This window comes from Marmota monax, unplaced genomic scaffold, assembly GCF_021218885.2.
Source record: "Marmota monax isolate L192 unplaced genomic scaffold, Marmota_monax_Labrador192_F-V1.1 WCK01_AAM20220418_F8-fsc00148, whole genome shotgun sequence".
NCBI lineage: Eukaryota > Metazoa > Chordata > Mammalia > Rodentia > Sciuridae > Marmota > Marmota monax.
Genome location: NW_026693034.1, coordinates 453,438 through 467,973, shown reverse-complemented (window position 1 = coordinate 467,973; position 14,536 = coordinate 453,438). Strand labels below are relative to the sequence as shown.

At 41.8% G+C, this 14,536-nt stretch overlaps 1 protein-coding gene across 1 annotated transcript; it reads left to right on the top strand.

The window, feature by feature from the left end:
• Positions 1–943: 943 nt before the first annotated feature.
• Positions 944–11,200, top strand: Tmem225b (transmembrane protein 225B). The gene is made up of 4 exons (XM_046453623.2): positions 944–1,302; positions 2,600–2,746; positions 3,776–3,913; positions 10,882–11,200. The coding sequence occupies exons 1-4, from the start codon at positions 984–986 to the stop codon at positions 11,052–11,054; spliced, it is 777 nt and encodes a 258-aa protein (XP_046309579.2). The 5' UTR covers positions 944–983; the 3' UTR covers positions 11,055–11,200.
• Positions 11,201–14,536: the final 3,336 nt, after the last annotated feature.

The following is a 14,536-nucleotide window of genomic DNA, read 5'->3' as shown; positions in this document are numbered from 1 at the left end:
CACATCTTTAACTGAGCACTTGAGCACAAAGCACTGAGTTTGGCACTTTGCTATGTATTGCTTCATTTGGTCCTCCCACTGGTCTCGTTGGGCCCGTGATATATATATATATATATATATATATATATATATATATATATATATATAATGTCTATATACACATTATGCATACATCTATGTAGTATACACACACACACACACACACACCACACACACACACACACACACATTTTTGCTTTTTCCCCAAATGAGGAAGCCAGGGCATAGGGAGTTTGAGTTTGAGCAAGTTCCCAGGATGACACAGTTAGGGACAGGGGAGGCTGTGGCAACAGTCAAGGGCTCCTGATCAAGACTTGCCCAGTATGGCCTAGCTGCTCTTTTAGAAGAAAATGTACTGACTGATGATAGCAAAAGAGAAATTATTTTGGGATGAGAGACTCCATGGAAGAGGGCTCCTTGGATGAGGGCCTTGACTTCCAGGATTAGAGGGAACCTGGGACTTCAGGAGGCTCTCTGTGAACACTGAAATTATGAGTAAATCTTTTTTTAGTAAATCTGCTCATTTTTCAGCAGAGGCCTCCTCCTGGCCCAATGGACCCCATCCCCAGTTTCCTGTGGTCAGAAGGCTTGTCATTGAGCAAGGGCACTTGGGGTTCTGGCCTCACGGCCTCCCCCAGGCCCTCATTCTGCAATCTAAAGAAAAACAGCTGACACAAAAGAGGCTGATGGAGGTGTGTTTTGTTGGCAGTGGCATGGGGGTTAACAGAATTGAAAAATTGAAACTGTAGAGGTGAATGACCTTGGGAAGGGCTGGGCTGATCTCCTCATTATGCCTGAGGAGGAAATTGGGGCTCCCACCATGCCCAAGGCCACCCAGTGAATTAGTGCAGACAACATTTCCTGCATGTTTTAGGTCAACCTCAGAGGCCTGGAGGCTGTAAAGTTAAGCAAGACAAAGAAATCCCCATGGACAAGCCTCACCTATGTGCCATGCGCAGTGCCTGCATTTCCACGGTCATCATTTCCTTCACCCTGAGCCACGGGAGGATGTGGAGAAGTCCCACCTCTGCCATCACTTTTCCCTTGCACAGGTGATGCTGACTTTAGAGGACAAGAACATGAAGGGACTCACCTGGGCCATAGTCCTGGTCTTGACCTCCCTGGGCTACCTGCTCATACTGCTGGTCTCCATCTTTCCCTTCTGGGTGCGGCTCATGGACGAGGAGACCCAGGATGTGTTTTTCAGTGGCCTGTTTGAGAACTGCTTCCATATCAAATGCTGGAAGCCTCGACCCTTATCCAGTAAGGAGGGTTGGGGGTAAGGATGAAGAAAGGGGAGATGGGACCAGTTTGATGGCTGGGTGGAGATAGATAGGGCAGGTTGGGGGCAGAGGACCAAATTTAATAAGGCCATAAGGGCATTTTCTCTGAATCTTCACTCTTTTGGGGTGAGAGGAATGTAGGGCACTGTGAAAGGGTGATCATGTCATGTTGACCACTGAAGTAGGGGCATATGTGTTAGGAACCAAGTTTATTTCCAAGCCATGATTCTACTTTCCTAGCCCCTTTAAGGAAAAATCTGAAGGCCCCAAGGATGTCTGTCTTGGAAAAGACGTGACCCAGGGAAACCCAGGGACTACTTTCTTGGGAATAGGAGAGGCCTCCTTAGGGGAAGATGACCTGACTATGTGAGCTCTTTGACCCAACGTTCCTCAATCTTGGTGCTACTGATATTTTGGGATGGGTAATCTTTGAATGGGGGCTCTCCTGTTTCTTGCAGGATGGGAAATAGAACCCCTGCCCTCTTCTACCCATGAGATGCCTGTAGTACCACTCCCCACTTAGTTTGACAACCCAAATTGTCTCCAGGTATTGTCAAATACTTAAGGGACAAGTAAAGGAGGACCATCACTGATTTAACCCAAGGGTAGATTCTGGAATGTCTGGGTGTTCAGAAACACCTTTGCCTTTTGTCCTCCTCCAAGATGTCCATCTCTGTTTGCTCAGAAGGGCATTCAAACTAAATTTCGCATGGTGGAAATCATCAGCGGGAGAGCAAATCACCCCGTATCCAGACTCTATTATTTTTGGTCTATTTCACTTCTCCTATTAAGAGGAAAATTAAATAAGGCTTAGGGGATTCACTGTGAAGTTGAACATTTCGACCTCATGGAGTTCTGATTTTCCACTGGTAGTTATTTTAGCATAACCAACATAGATGTGAGTTTTCACGATTGCACACACAACCAATTCTTATCAGGAGAGTTTGCTTTTATGTGTTTTATGAAAACCATTGTTTTTCCCAAATGGAAGATGATTTCCTCATACATCATCATATATGTTAAGAACTGATGAATGACTTTTGTGTCTGACATTGTCAATCTAATTTTCTCCCCATATGCTTCCATGTTTTTGGGAAAAAAAAATGGTGAGGCTGGAGCATTCTTGGGGGGCAAAGTGGCAGGGTCACAGCTTTGGTCCCAGGTTGTGATCTGAGGGTGGTGGAGGCTCTGGGGCCCCCTGTGCCAGTCTCTGAGGGTCTCTTGCCTTTTGGAGGGCAGGGTCTCCAGCTCCAGCCCTGGCTCTTCCTCTCCTGCAGTCTACATCCTCCTGGGCCGGTTCTTCCTGATCTCTGCAGTTATCTTGGCTTTCCTCACCATCTTCCTCACGGTGTCCTCTGCGTCTGAACTCTTCCCAAGGACTTGGAAGCACAATGTTGTGTCAGCCACTGTCAGCTTCCTCACAGGTGTGCAACAGCCAGGCAGTCCCTGACCTCTGAGGGCCCTTGAAGGGATGCAAAGGGAGTGGGTGGGTGGTTTCTGTGATATGAAGAGACATGTGATTTTTAAGGTTCCTCCTCTATGAATTAATTGACCCCCACACCTGACCTATTAGAATTTATGATGCCTCTTCCTTGGGGCTTCTTAACACTCTACATTTTCCTGTATGACCCTGTTGCGGGGTCATATGTCTGGTAGGTCACCTGGATAGCCAGGGACTGTCATAGAATCTGGCAAAGAATTGTAATTGAGCTGGGTGCAGTGGCACTTGCCTGTAATCCCAGCATGTCAGGAGGCTGAGGCAGGAGGATCGTGAGTTCAAAGCCAGCCTCAGCAACTTGGTGAGGCACTAAGCTACTCAGTGAGACCTTGTCTCTAAATAGAATACAAAATAAGGCTGGGGATGTGGCTCAATGGTTGAGTGCCCCTGAGTTAAATTCCTGGTACACACACACACACACAAAAAAAAAAAAAAAAAAAAAAAGAAAGAAAGAAAGAAAGAAAAATAATTGTAATTGAAATATATAAGTGAACTATCAATGTTTCTTGAATGAATGAATGGAAGAGACCTTCTTTGCCCTTTTGAACCTTTTGACATTTGAAAAGAGTGACCAGGCCCCACGCTGGGAAGCTCCCAGGACTATGGAGAAGTAGAATACATGCAGGGGGTGGGGAATCTGGTTGAGTTTCATCCAAAGTGTTTTACCTAGAGGGCCCAGCCTGAACTGAACCAAGGGCATATACACCAGGGGTCCCCAGAAAGGGGTTTCTGTTGGCGGGGCCCCTGGGTGGTGAGGCACATGTCTTTGAGATGAGCTGGGAATGATTGATAGTGTGCTGAGCGGGTGGTTGTTGGCTCAGAGTGGGCAAGGGGGTAGATAGGAAGGAGCCACTAAGCAGGAGCCACATGGGCTCTGTCTGATTGAGTGTGAGGAAGGTTGGGTGAAGACAGGTAGCCCAGGAAGAGAGCAATCATGCCTCCCATGATCCTACAGGGATCTGTGCCTTCCTGGCCATGTTGCTGCATGCCCTGGAGATCCGGGATCTGAGGATGAAGCCCAGTCCACCACAGTTCTCCATGCAGTGGCCTTACTACATCCTGGGCTTTGACATCCTTCTGTTCCTGGTGGCTGGTGAGTGTCCTGTGGCTGTTACCCACTCCTTGCCCTCTTGTCTGCAGTTAGGAGCTTCTCTGGAGGAGCTGCACTGTTCCAAACTATAGCCACTAGCTTCAAATAGCTATTTAACTTTAATTAAAATAAAATACAGTTAAAAATTCACTTCCTCAGCCATACTAGCCCCATTTCAGATTTTCAACAACCACACATATCTGGTGGCTACCACATTGGACAGTGTAGTGTGATTTCCATCTCTGCAGAAAGTTCTGCTGGACAGCACGACCTCAAACCTATCCCCAAACTTGGCCTTCTGGTTCTTACCCTTCTTGGTACTAGAAAGAAAACTTCCACATGTCTGTGCTGTCCCTTACACCATCCTGATTTCTAAGGCTCTCTATTCCTGTCCATCTTTATCTTGAAATCTATCAATCTTGTTCCTCACTTTAACCTATTATCTTGAAACATTATCATCACCTTCTAGATTCTTAATCCTGTCTGATTTTGTCCCTACTCCTAATCCTTCCTCTGCTATGTTAACCTGACCCACGATCATGTTCTATTTCAAATTTAAAATATACCAAAAATATATAAAGGAATATTATTTATAGCCAGCCATGGTGGTATACACCTATAATCCCAGCAACTTGGGAGCCTGGGCAGGAGGAATACAAGTACAGGACTGCAGCAAAATAAAAAAAATAAAAAGGGTGGGAGATGTAGTGGAGCATTCCTGTGTTCAATCCCGTGTATAACACACACACACACACACACACACACACATTTATGAGATATCCGTAAGATACAAGTAATTAAAAATAGAGACACCCAGTTCCCACCATAGATAAGAACTAGCCATATTTCAGTGACTCTGTTGTTCATAAGTTAAACCATTATTTTATGTACCAATGAGAAAGAGAAACTGGTGTAATTCTGAGATTCTTTAACTTGTAAAACATTCTCATTTCAGAGATGTTAAAATAAGAAAAAAATGAATTTGGAATTGGCTTCTCAAAATTAATGAAATGCGGTGGAACAGTCAGTATCTTTGAAGGTCTCTCCCCCTAGCTCTTCTTGACATCATCATCTTCTCTCCATTCCAGAACCAGTGATTCTGAGATTTATGCTAATCACATTTCCTACTCACTTGTATCCTTAACGAGCATATTGTTTAGTTTTCCATGTTTTAAAACGTTATATAAATACATTTTACTGTGTTTATTTTTCTGGAACTTATTATGTTTGATCAATATTATACCCCTTAGAATCCTCTATGTTAATTAAGAGTAACTGAGATTCATTAATTTTTATTACCTTAAATATTGTATAAATATTCTACAATTTGCCCATTTTCTTTCAATGGACATTGAGGGTTTCCAGTTTTGTTTCCTACTGTCACTGACTGACCTTTGAACTTTTTGTACTTATGCCCTATTGCATTTGTGCTGGATGCTCTTGAGGACATATGCCTAGGACTGAAATTCTTGTATTGAGATGATGCATATTTTCAGGTTTTCCAGATGATGCCAAATAGATTTCCCTAGAGATGATAACAATTTGCATTCTTACAGGCAGGACAAGAGAATTCCTGTTGCCCCATCTCCTTGTCAATATTTGAAATTATCAGGTTTTTTTAAACCTTTGCCAGTTTAATTGGTGTAAACTATTATGTTATTAATGTGTGTTTCCTTGATTATTAATCACGTTGAACATCTTTGAATAGCTTTATTGACCATTTTTCCTTTTCAAATTGATTTGTCAGAGGTGTTTATATATTTTATTTATTTATTTTTAATTTTTTTTTGTAGTTGTAGACAGACAGCATGTCTTTATTTTATTTGTTTATTTTTATGTGGTGCTGAGGATCGAACTCAGTGCCTCACATGTGCTAGGCAAGTGCTCTATCATGAACTACATCCCCAGCCCCAGCCATTTTTATATTTTAAATATTAATCTATTATTATTGTTATTGGTACCAGAGATTGAACCCAGGGGAGCTTAACCACTGAGCCACACCCCAGCCCCTCTTTTAAAAAATATGTTTTATATATTTTATTTAGAGACAGGGTCTTGCTAACTTGCTTAGGGCCTCACTAAGTTGCTAAGGCTGGCTTTGAACTTTCGATCCTCCTTCCTCAGCCTCCAGAGCTGCTGAGATTACAGGCCTGTGCCACTACACCCAGCTGGTACTTTTGCCATCTTTATTTAAGTCTTCAATCCATCTTGAATTGACTTATGGTGTGAAGTCGGGCTGCTTTCATTTTTCAAATGAACAGTCGGTTGCCATAGTACTATGTGTCGACTACTCTGTCCTTTAGCTCTGACCTGCGGTGCCATTTTTGTTAGTAATCCAGTTCTCGTGTTCCACTCATCTATCTATCTTGGTGGACAAACCACGCTTTCACTGTTGCTCTAACTTTATACTATTCCTGACATTGTATATCTTGATATCTTGTCGGAAAAACCCTTGCACTTGTTTTCCAAATGTATTTGGTGTTTCTTGGCATTGTTTCCTTACATAGAAATTCAATAATCAGCTTGTGACATTTCACAAAAAATATGATATTTTCTTTGAATTATACTGAATGGTCAATTTAGGGAGCATTGATTTTTTTAACTCTTTTCAATAGTATTGAATCATCCTACCATAAACATGATATTTTCTTCCTATTTCCTTGGGTGTTCTTTAGTGAGTTTTGAAAAATCTCATAATTTTTCTTTTTGTTTGTATTTTACCCCTTAGATATTTGTGCTTCCAGTATGATGATAATAGAAGTGGCAATAATTAAGGGGATTTTTTTTGGGGGGGTAACAGGGATTGAACTTAGGGGTACTCAACCACTGAGCCACATCCCCAGCCCTATTTTGTATTTTATTTAGAGACAGGGTCTCACTGAGTTTCTCAGTGCCTCGCTGTTGCTGAGGCTGGCTTTGAACTCTGTCCTCCTGCCTCAGGCTCCAGGGCTGCTGGGATTACAGGTGTGTGCCACTGTGCCTGGCTAATATTTGCTCTTATTTTGAATTCTCCTCCCTCCTACTGTCATTGTGTCTATTCTGCTATTCTTTTTTCCAACTTATTTTTTTTCCCCTGGACTCAATTTACTCACAGCATCCAGGCATTGGTCAAAACTAATTTAATATATGCAAAGTCCTGAGAAGGGTGTGTTTTGTCAACTTTTTCACTACTACAATCTTTTTTCCCAACTTCTTAAAATCAGGTCTATGTTCATTGATTATTTCTTCTTTTTCTATTTAGGTAGCTAAGGCTTTAATTTCTCTCTAAAAATTACTTTTGTCTACATCTCCCATTCTGATGTGTAATATTTCAGTTATTGTTCTATTTGAAATATTTTCTAGTTCCCCCTTTTTTTGGAGGGGGGGCAGGGGTACCAAGGATTAAACTCAGGGGCATTTGACCACTGAGCCATTTCTCCAGCCCTATTTTGTATTTTATTTAGAGACAGGGTCTCACTGAGTTGTTTAGTGCTTTGCTGTTGCCGAGGCTAGTTTTGAACTCACAATCCAGAGCTGGGGATATAGCTCAGTTGGTAGAGTGCTTGCCTCCTGTACACAAAGCCCTGGGTTCAATCCCTAGCACTGCAAAAAAGAAAAAAAATTATATATATATATATATATATATATATATATATATATATATATATATATATTGACCTCGCTATCCTCCTGTCTCAACCTCCCTAGCCACTCTGATTACAGACCTGTGCCACCATGCTTAGCTATATTTTCTAGTTCCCTTTATGATATATTCTTTTTAAAAATATTTTTTTAGTTGTTGATAGATTTTTATTTTATTTATTAATATGTGGTGCTGAGAATAGAACCCAGTGCCTCACACATGCCAGGCAAGTGCGCTACTGCTGAGCCACAGCCTAGCCCATGATATATTCTTTGATTCATGATCATTTTATATTTTCTAAATATAAAAAATTTGCATCTTTGTGTTGGCTATTCTTTTTTTAAAATTAGAGCTTGAGGGCTGGGGATGTGGCTCAAGCCGTAGCACGCTCGCCTGGCATGCCTGCGGCCCGGGTTCGATCCTCAGCACCACATACAAACAAAGATGTTGTGTCTGCCGAAAACTAAAAAGTAAATGTTAAAAAAAATTAGAGCTTGATAGTTATGCATAGTAGTTGGGTTCATCCTGACAAAATTATACACGTGTGGAATTAGATTTCAGTTCAAGAGCCCCCCCTTTCTGTCACCCTCCCATCCCATCTCTTCCTCCACTCTGCTAGACTTTCTTTTGCTCGTCTATTTATTTATATTTGATTGGTTCTCCTTACTTATACACAAAGGTGAAATTCCCTGGGGTATATTTATATATGCACATGACATGATTTTTAAAGGATTCGTTCTGCATTGCTTTCCCATTCTCATCCCCCCCCACCGCTCTCCCTGTTGATCTCGAAGCTTCTTCTACACCACTGATCTGCCCTGTATGTTTATGGTATCCTTTCCTTCCCTCCAGTTTACTCTAGCTTCTGTATATGAGAGAAAATATTTGGCCTTTGAGTTTCCAAGTCTCACTTATTTCCCGTGGCGTTATGCTCTCCATTCCCACACATTTACCAGCAAATGCCACACTTTCATGTGTTGGTTATTCTTAATTCCAGTTTGGTGAAACAACATGAACTGTGTAATCCTGTACCTTTAAATTTTTGAAACTTGTTTTATAGCCTATTTTGAGGTCCCTTTCCACAAATGTTAAATGTAAGCTTTTGCTGGGCATGGTTGTGCATGCCTGTGATTTCAGCAACTTGGGAGGCTGAGGCAGGAGGGTCACAAATTGGAGGCCAGCCTCAGTAACTTAGTGAAGCCCTAACCAACTTAGTGATAGCAAGACCCTGTCTCAAAATGAAAAATAACAAGGGCAGGGGAGGTGGGTCAGAGATAAAGCACCTCTGGTTCAATTTTCCCATAAATCTTGTCATTTTATACCCTCTTTTTCCTTACGTATATAAATATGTTATAAACATGTTACATTTTGTAAATGTATTTTTATTAGAAATGTAAAACATACCTATTTTACATTCTGTGTCTCATAAATTTACTAACTGAATTCATTTGCAGGACTTTTCTACCATGTCTGCAGGCTCTTGTGGTGGTGTCTGGTTTCCAGGTGTCTGTGTCTGTGTGTATGTGAGTTTCTTCCCACTGTGAAGTCATTTCCCTTGGAATTTTACCAGTGGAGTCTTTGAGACCTGAATTTAAAGTGTTTCCTCCCCAAGGATCTATAGTTGCTTCTGCCTGGTGCAGAATGGAAACTCGGGGTCACCTAAGTTGAGTGTGTATCTCCAAGATGCAGCTGAATGTGTGCTAAACTATCTTTTACTTTGGTTTTGGCTTCTAAGAATACCTTACATTGGTGCCAGCTTGGTGGTTAATTTTAAAAAAATATTTTTTAATTGTAATTGGACACAATGCCTTTATTTATTTATTTTTATGCGATGCTGAGGGTCGAATCGAGGGCCTTGCATGTGCTAAGCGAGCGCTCTACCACCTAGCCACAACCCCAGCACTAAAAATAATTTTTTAAAGTAATAATTTATTCAGAATTTTTTGCTGTTTTAAATGGGAGCGTATCAGGTCTGCTTTAATGCTGAAAATAAAATGTCTGTTATCTTTGTCTTAATAATACATCATTCATTACTTGCTTAAGAGATCTCCATTCCTCCTCTTCCTCCACCCCCTTCTCCCGATCTTCTCCCCTCTCTTTTTCCTCCCCCTTCTTCCCTGCTCCGCCTTCTTCTCCCCTCCCCGCTCCCCATCCCCCAGCCAGGGCTTCATGCATGCTAGGGAAGCCCTCTTCCACCGAGCTAAACCCCAACCCCTCCATTTGTTCTTATGGACATGGATTGTCCTTTTTCTCTCTTACTTTCCTGAGGGTCTTGAGTTAGGCAACAAGAGCCTGGGTTTTCTGTTGGGTCTTCCTCCCTCTAAAGCTTCTTTGCTCACATTTTATTGGTAGACAATTGCTGTGATGCCGTTCAGTCCTGGCCATGGTCCTGTGATTTTTATCCACCATTTTTTTTTTTTTTTTTGGCGGTGGGTACCCAGGATTGAACTCAGGGGCACTTGGCCACTGAGCCCCATCCCTAGCCCTATTTTTGTATTTTATTTAGAGACAGAGTCTCACTGAGTTGCTAAGTACCTCGCTTTTTGCTGAGGCTGGCTTGAACTCACGATCTTCCTGCCTCGGCCTCCTGAGCTGCTGGGATTACAGGAGTGTGCCACCATGCCTGGCTGTGTTCCTTGTTGTACGACATGTTCTGTTTCCCCTTCTATCTCTGTAATGCTCTGTTGGAGAGAAGGACTATGGAGGGTAGATCCAGAACCAGAGTGGCTCACAATTAGAGGAGGGAGCCCCTGACTGCCGGGTTTCTGTTCTTTCGACTAAAAGGCTCAGGGGTGGGTCACTCCAGTTAAACTGGGCTAACTGGGCTGCACGAAATAACCACACAAGAGACACAAATACCTTTTTCTTTGGGGTTGCTGTGAGGGCTCCTCTGTCCGCAGAAAGAGAGAGAGAGAGAGAGAGAGAGAGAGAGAGAGAGCGCGCGACTGCGCTGACCCCTTTTATTGAGGAGAAGCTATTCAAATAAGGCAAGGGGTCAGGTTTCAGGGGCTGAGTCTATCTTCATGATGTCCACTGTCAGCAGGTTGACTGACACCTGGGTAGGCCACACCCAAGGGCACAGTAAGAGGAGGGGACACACACAAGGCACTTTCATGGAAGATTCTATCCTAAACAGGGCAAGGGGTTATATTACAAAGGAACAGGTGAGCGTAGCTTCACCCATGGGGCTGTAGCAAGACACACCCATTTCTGTGACCGAGCGCCTCAGCACCCAGCTGGGGAGTGTAACTCAGTCACCCATAAGGTTGGCCTCCCACACCTGACCTCTGATCTACAGCACAGAGCCTGACATACTCTCTCTGATCTCACGTTTTTTGCTGTTACCTAGGTGCCATTTGCCTTTCTCAAGGAAAAATCTGCCTTAGATGTCGCTTGTTGCCCATTTACCAGAGCACTGAAGATGTCCAGGGGACCCTACACTTGGAAAAGCTGGAAAGCTTGGGAGGAAAACTGAGCTGGGTACAAAAGGAGACCCAGCTGAGGGAAGCAACAGTTATCTAGCCCAGGACATTGTCTCTGCCCTTCCTGAAGCTGTGTGGCGACGCTTGCAGGTGTGTGCGGCAACTCCTTCTCTGCCAGTCTCTGCTGCCTTGAGGAGCTGTAGCATCAAGCCAACCTTCCACGCCCTGGCACGCACAGACAGTCCATCTTGCTGATGTTTAAAATTTGTTAAAAGTTATTTGAAAAAAAAAGTTCTTTGAACTCTTCTGAGATTCTTGAGAGATTATTATTACTTTTTTTGAAGGTATATTAAAGAAATAAAAGGGTAATTTTTATTGATCCATACCTCAAAAACCAAGCCTGGAGTCCAGGAGGGGAAGAATTTGACAAGATGAGCAAGTGAAGTAGGGTTTTAGAGAACAAAAATCTCACAGAATATAACCGCAATAGAAGGTGTTTGAGTTAATAATAAAAAAAAATGACATCTCGGGGCTGGGCCTGGGCTCAGTGGCAGAGTGCTTGCTTGCCTGGCATGTGTGAGGCACTGGATTCCATCCTCAGCACCACGTAAAAATAAACAAATACAATAAAGGCATTGTGTCCATCTGCAACATATATATATATATATATGTGTGTGTGTGTGTGTGTGTCTGTACACACATACACACACATACACACACACACACAAACTGACATCCCCAGATAAAACTGTGACAGTGCAGAAAACTTTTCTTGAGTATATGTTTATGGGAAGGGTTGAGTCTGGTTGAAGGTGAAATCTTCCCCAAGATTGAGCTCCTGAGACTGGATGCCGGAGCTCAGGAAAGTGAGCCCCCAGCATATGGACACTTACTTCCTCTCTCCTTCATCGAGCCAGATGGGGCCCTAACTATAGCCAGTCATCTTATCTCTCTCATATTGACATGAATTTGAGAGACATTCTTCAAGTATATCTCATTTGCTGAATAACGGGGCTTTTCTGAGTGCCAGTCTCTCTGATTCCAGTGTCTTTCATCATTTCTACATCTTGGGAAAATCCTGTTCATCTCGACAATCCCAGCTGAAATGTCACTCATTTTGCAACACCTGATAGAACTTTCCTGTCAAAACAGGATTAAATGCTTCTTTATTTCTCTTGCCAGATGATTTGGTATGCATTTCTTCCAAAGTGCTTTTATTATAGATAAAACACTAAAATTAGAAAGTTAAAAATAAACAGTCATGCTTCCTCCTCTAGGTATCATGGAATAATTTGGAATAGACTAATGCTGCTGTCTAATAATGAGAAAATAGGGCCTCACATGCCTGTAATTTCAGCAGCTCCAGAGCCTCAGCAAAAGCAAGGTGCTAAGCAACTCAGTGAGACCCTGTCTCTAAATAAAAAACACTAAATAGGGCTGGGGATGTGGCTCAGTGCCCCTGAGTTCAATACCCAGTATTAAAAAAAGGAAAGAGTATATTGATAAAATATAAATATTATTCTAAATTTAGGATACAAAAACATTAAGAAAAAAGCAAGTAATTGGGCTACATTAAGGACTTGATTATGGCTCATTAAAATTTAGAACTTTCTTTTCAGCAAAAGGCGACCTTAAGAGAGTGAAAAGGTAAGCCATAAAGTGGCAGAAGATATTAGCAATACATATATCTGACAATGGACCCTCTGTCAAATGACAAAAGGAAGGAATACCTCAGTAAGGAAAAGATACAACTGAATAAAAAAACGGACAAAAGAATGAATATAGAGAATAAACATATAAGAATGATTAATTCCATTGGTCATAGGGAAACCCAAATTAAAAACTACCACATCATAATACTACACACACATCAAAATCATTAATAATAAAAAAAAAAGACCCAGGCACGGTGTTGCTCACCTGTAATTCCAGCTGCTAAGGAGGCTGAGGCAGGAGGATCACAAATTGAAGGCCAGTCTCAGCAATTTAGCAAGACCCTCTCACAAAACAAAGAAAATAAAAGAGTTGGGGATGTAGCTCTGTGGTAGAGTCCCTCTGGGTTCAATCCCTAGTACCGTTAGAAAAAAAGAAAAAGAAGAATCATCTAAGAGAACAAAACACATATTGATATCGGCCCAAATGCGGAACAACAGTAATTTATATACATGGCAGGTGAAAATACAGCAGTACAATGTACATATATACCATACAGCTCAGCAACCCTCCTTGGTGATCACTCAGTAAAACTGTGAACATGTGCTCACCCAAACACATATTTATAGCGTCACCATTCCCCAAAGCCCCAGACTGGAAGTAACCCAAACTCAATAGTAGAATGGAGTAGTATATTTTGATATATAAGACATTGTACAGTAGTTAGAGTCAAAGGATAAGTTTGGATATTTGGCATCAACCACAGACTGAGAACAACAATGAACCACAAGTCATTTTCTTCTTTTAAATTTTTTTTGAGAGAGAGAGAGAGAGAGAGAGAGAGAGAGAATTTTTTTAATATTTATTTTTAGTTTTCGGCGGACACAACATCTTTCTTTGTATGTGGTGCCGAGGATCGAACCCGGGTGGCACGCATGCCAGGCGAGCGTGCTACCGCTTGAGCCACATCCCCAGCCCTTAATTTTTTTTTAATATTTAGTTTTTACTTATAGGTGGACACATATCTTTATTTTTATTATTTTTTTTTAATATGGTGCTGAGGATTGAACCCAGGGCCTCGCGCATGCTAGGCGAGAGCTCTACCTCTGAGCCACAATCCCAGCCCCTTCTTTTTTTTAAATAACTTTATTTTTTTATTTATTGATGTGGTGCTGAGGATTGAACCCAGGGCCTCACATGTGCTAGGCAAGTGTTCTACCACTGAGCCCCAGCCCCAGCCCCATCCCACAAGTGGTTTTCAAATGAAAGAATAACCAATAATCATGGAGGCCTAATTGAGTGACTCCATTGTATATGTAGCCAGAATTCCCAAAGAGAGTAGGCAAGAGGATAGGCGGAGTGCCAAGGAGACAGTGCCAAAGACACCTTGGCTGCAATAACAGGATTAAAAAGGAAGAGAAATCTCAAAAGAAAGTAGGGAGAAAATGCAGATTGCCTATAAAAGAACGATAATTTGAAAGTTTCTTATCAGTGATGATAGTTAAAATAGAGTAATAGCTTTAAGGTGCCGAGGAAAAATTACAGAAAGCATAGAAGTCTATATTGAGTTGAGGGCAAAAATACAGTTACAGAATAAAAGAAAGACAAAGATCAACAGAACTTATTAACCACAGACTCAATAAAATACTAAAGTATGTCTGTAAGAAGGGACATAATAAGGAAAGCAGAAGGAGAAATGGGGCTGTGAGACAGAAATATGAGCATAATAACTCTCCGGGATTCATAAATTATGACATAGTTATAAATTTGTGTTCAAAAAGGTAAAGCAAAACCTCGACAAATGAGATGGTTAGTTTAAGATATTAAATGAACCCTTTCCATTAGGACTTGTGTTTTGACTGAGAATCCCAATAACAGTGACTTAACCAAATGTAGCTTTGCTTCCTCACCTGAGAACTTTGGAATCTT

Excerpts from the sequence above, each read along its gene's own strand:
- Tmem225b (XM_046453623.2), top strand. The coding sequence starts at position 984 with ATGTGCCATGCGCAGTGCCTGCATTTCCACGGTCATCATTTCCTTCAC. Across the intron at positions 1,303-2,599 it reads GAAGCCTCGACCCTTATCCA|TCTACATCCTCCTGGGCCGG; the intron begins GTAAGGAGGGTT and ends CCTCTCCTGCAG. Across the intron at positions 3,914-10,881 it reads CCTTCTGTTCCTGGTGGCTG|GTGCCATTTGCCTTTCTCAA; the intron begins GTGAGTGTCCTG and ends GCTGTTACCTAG.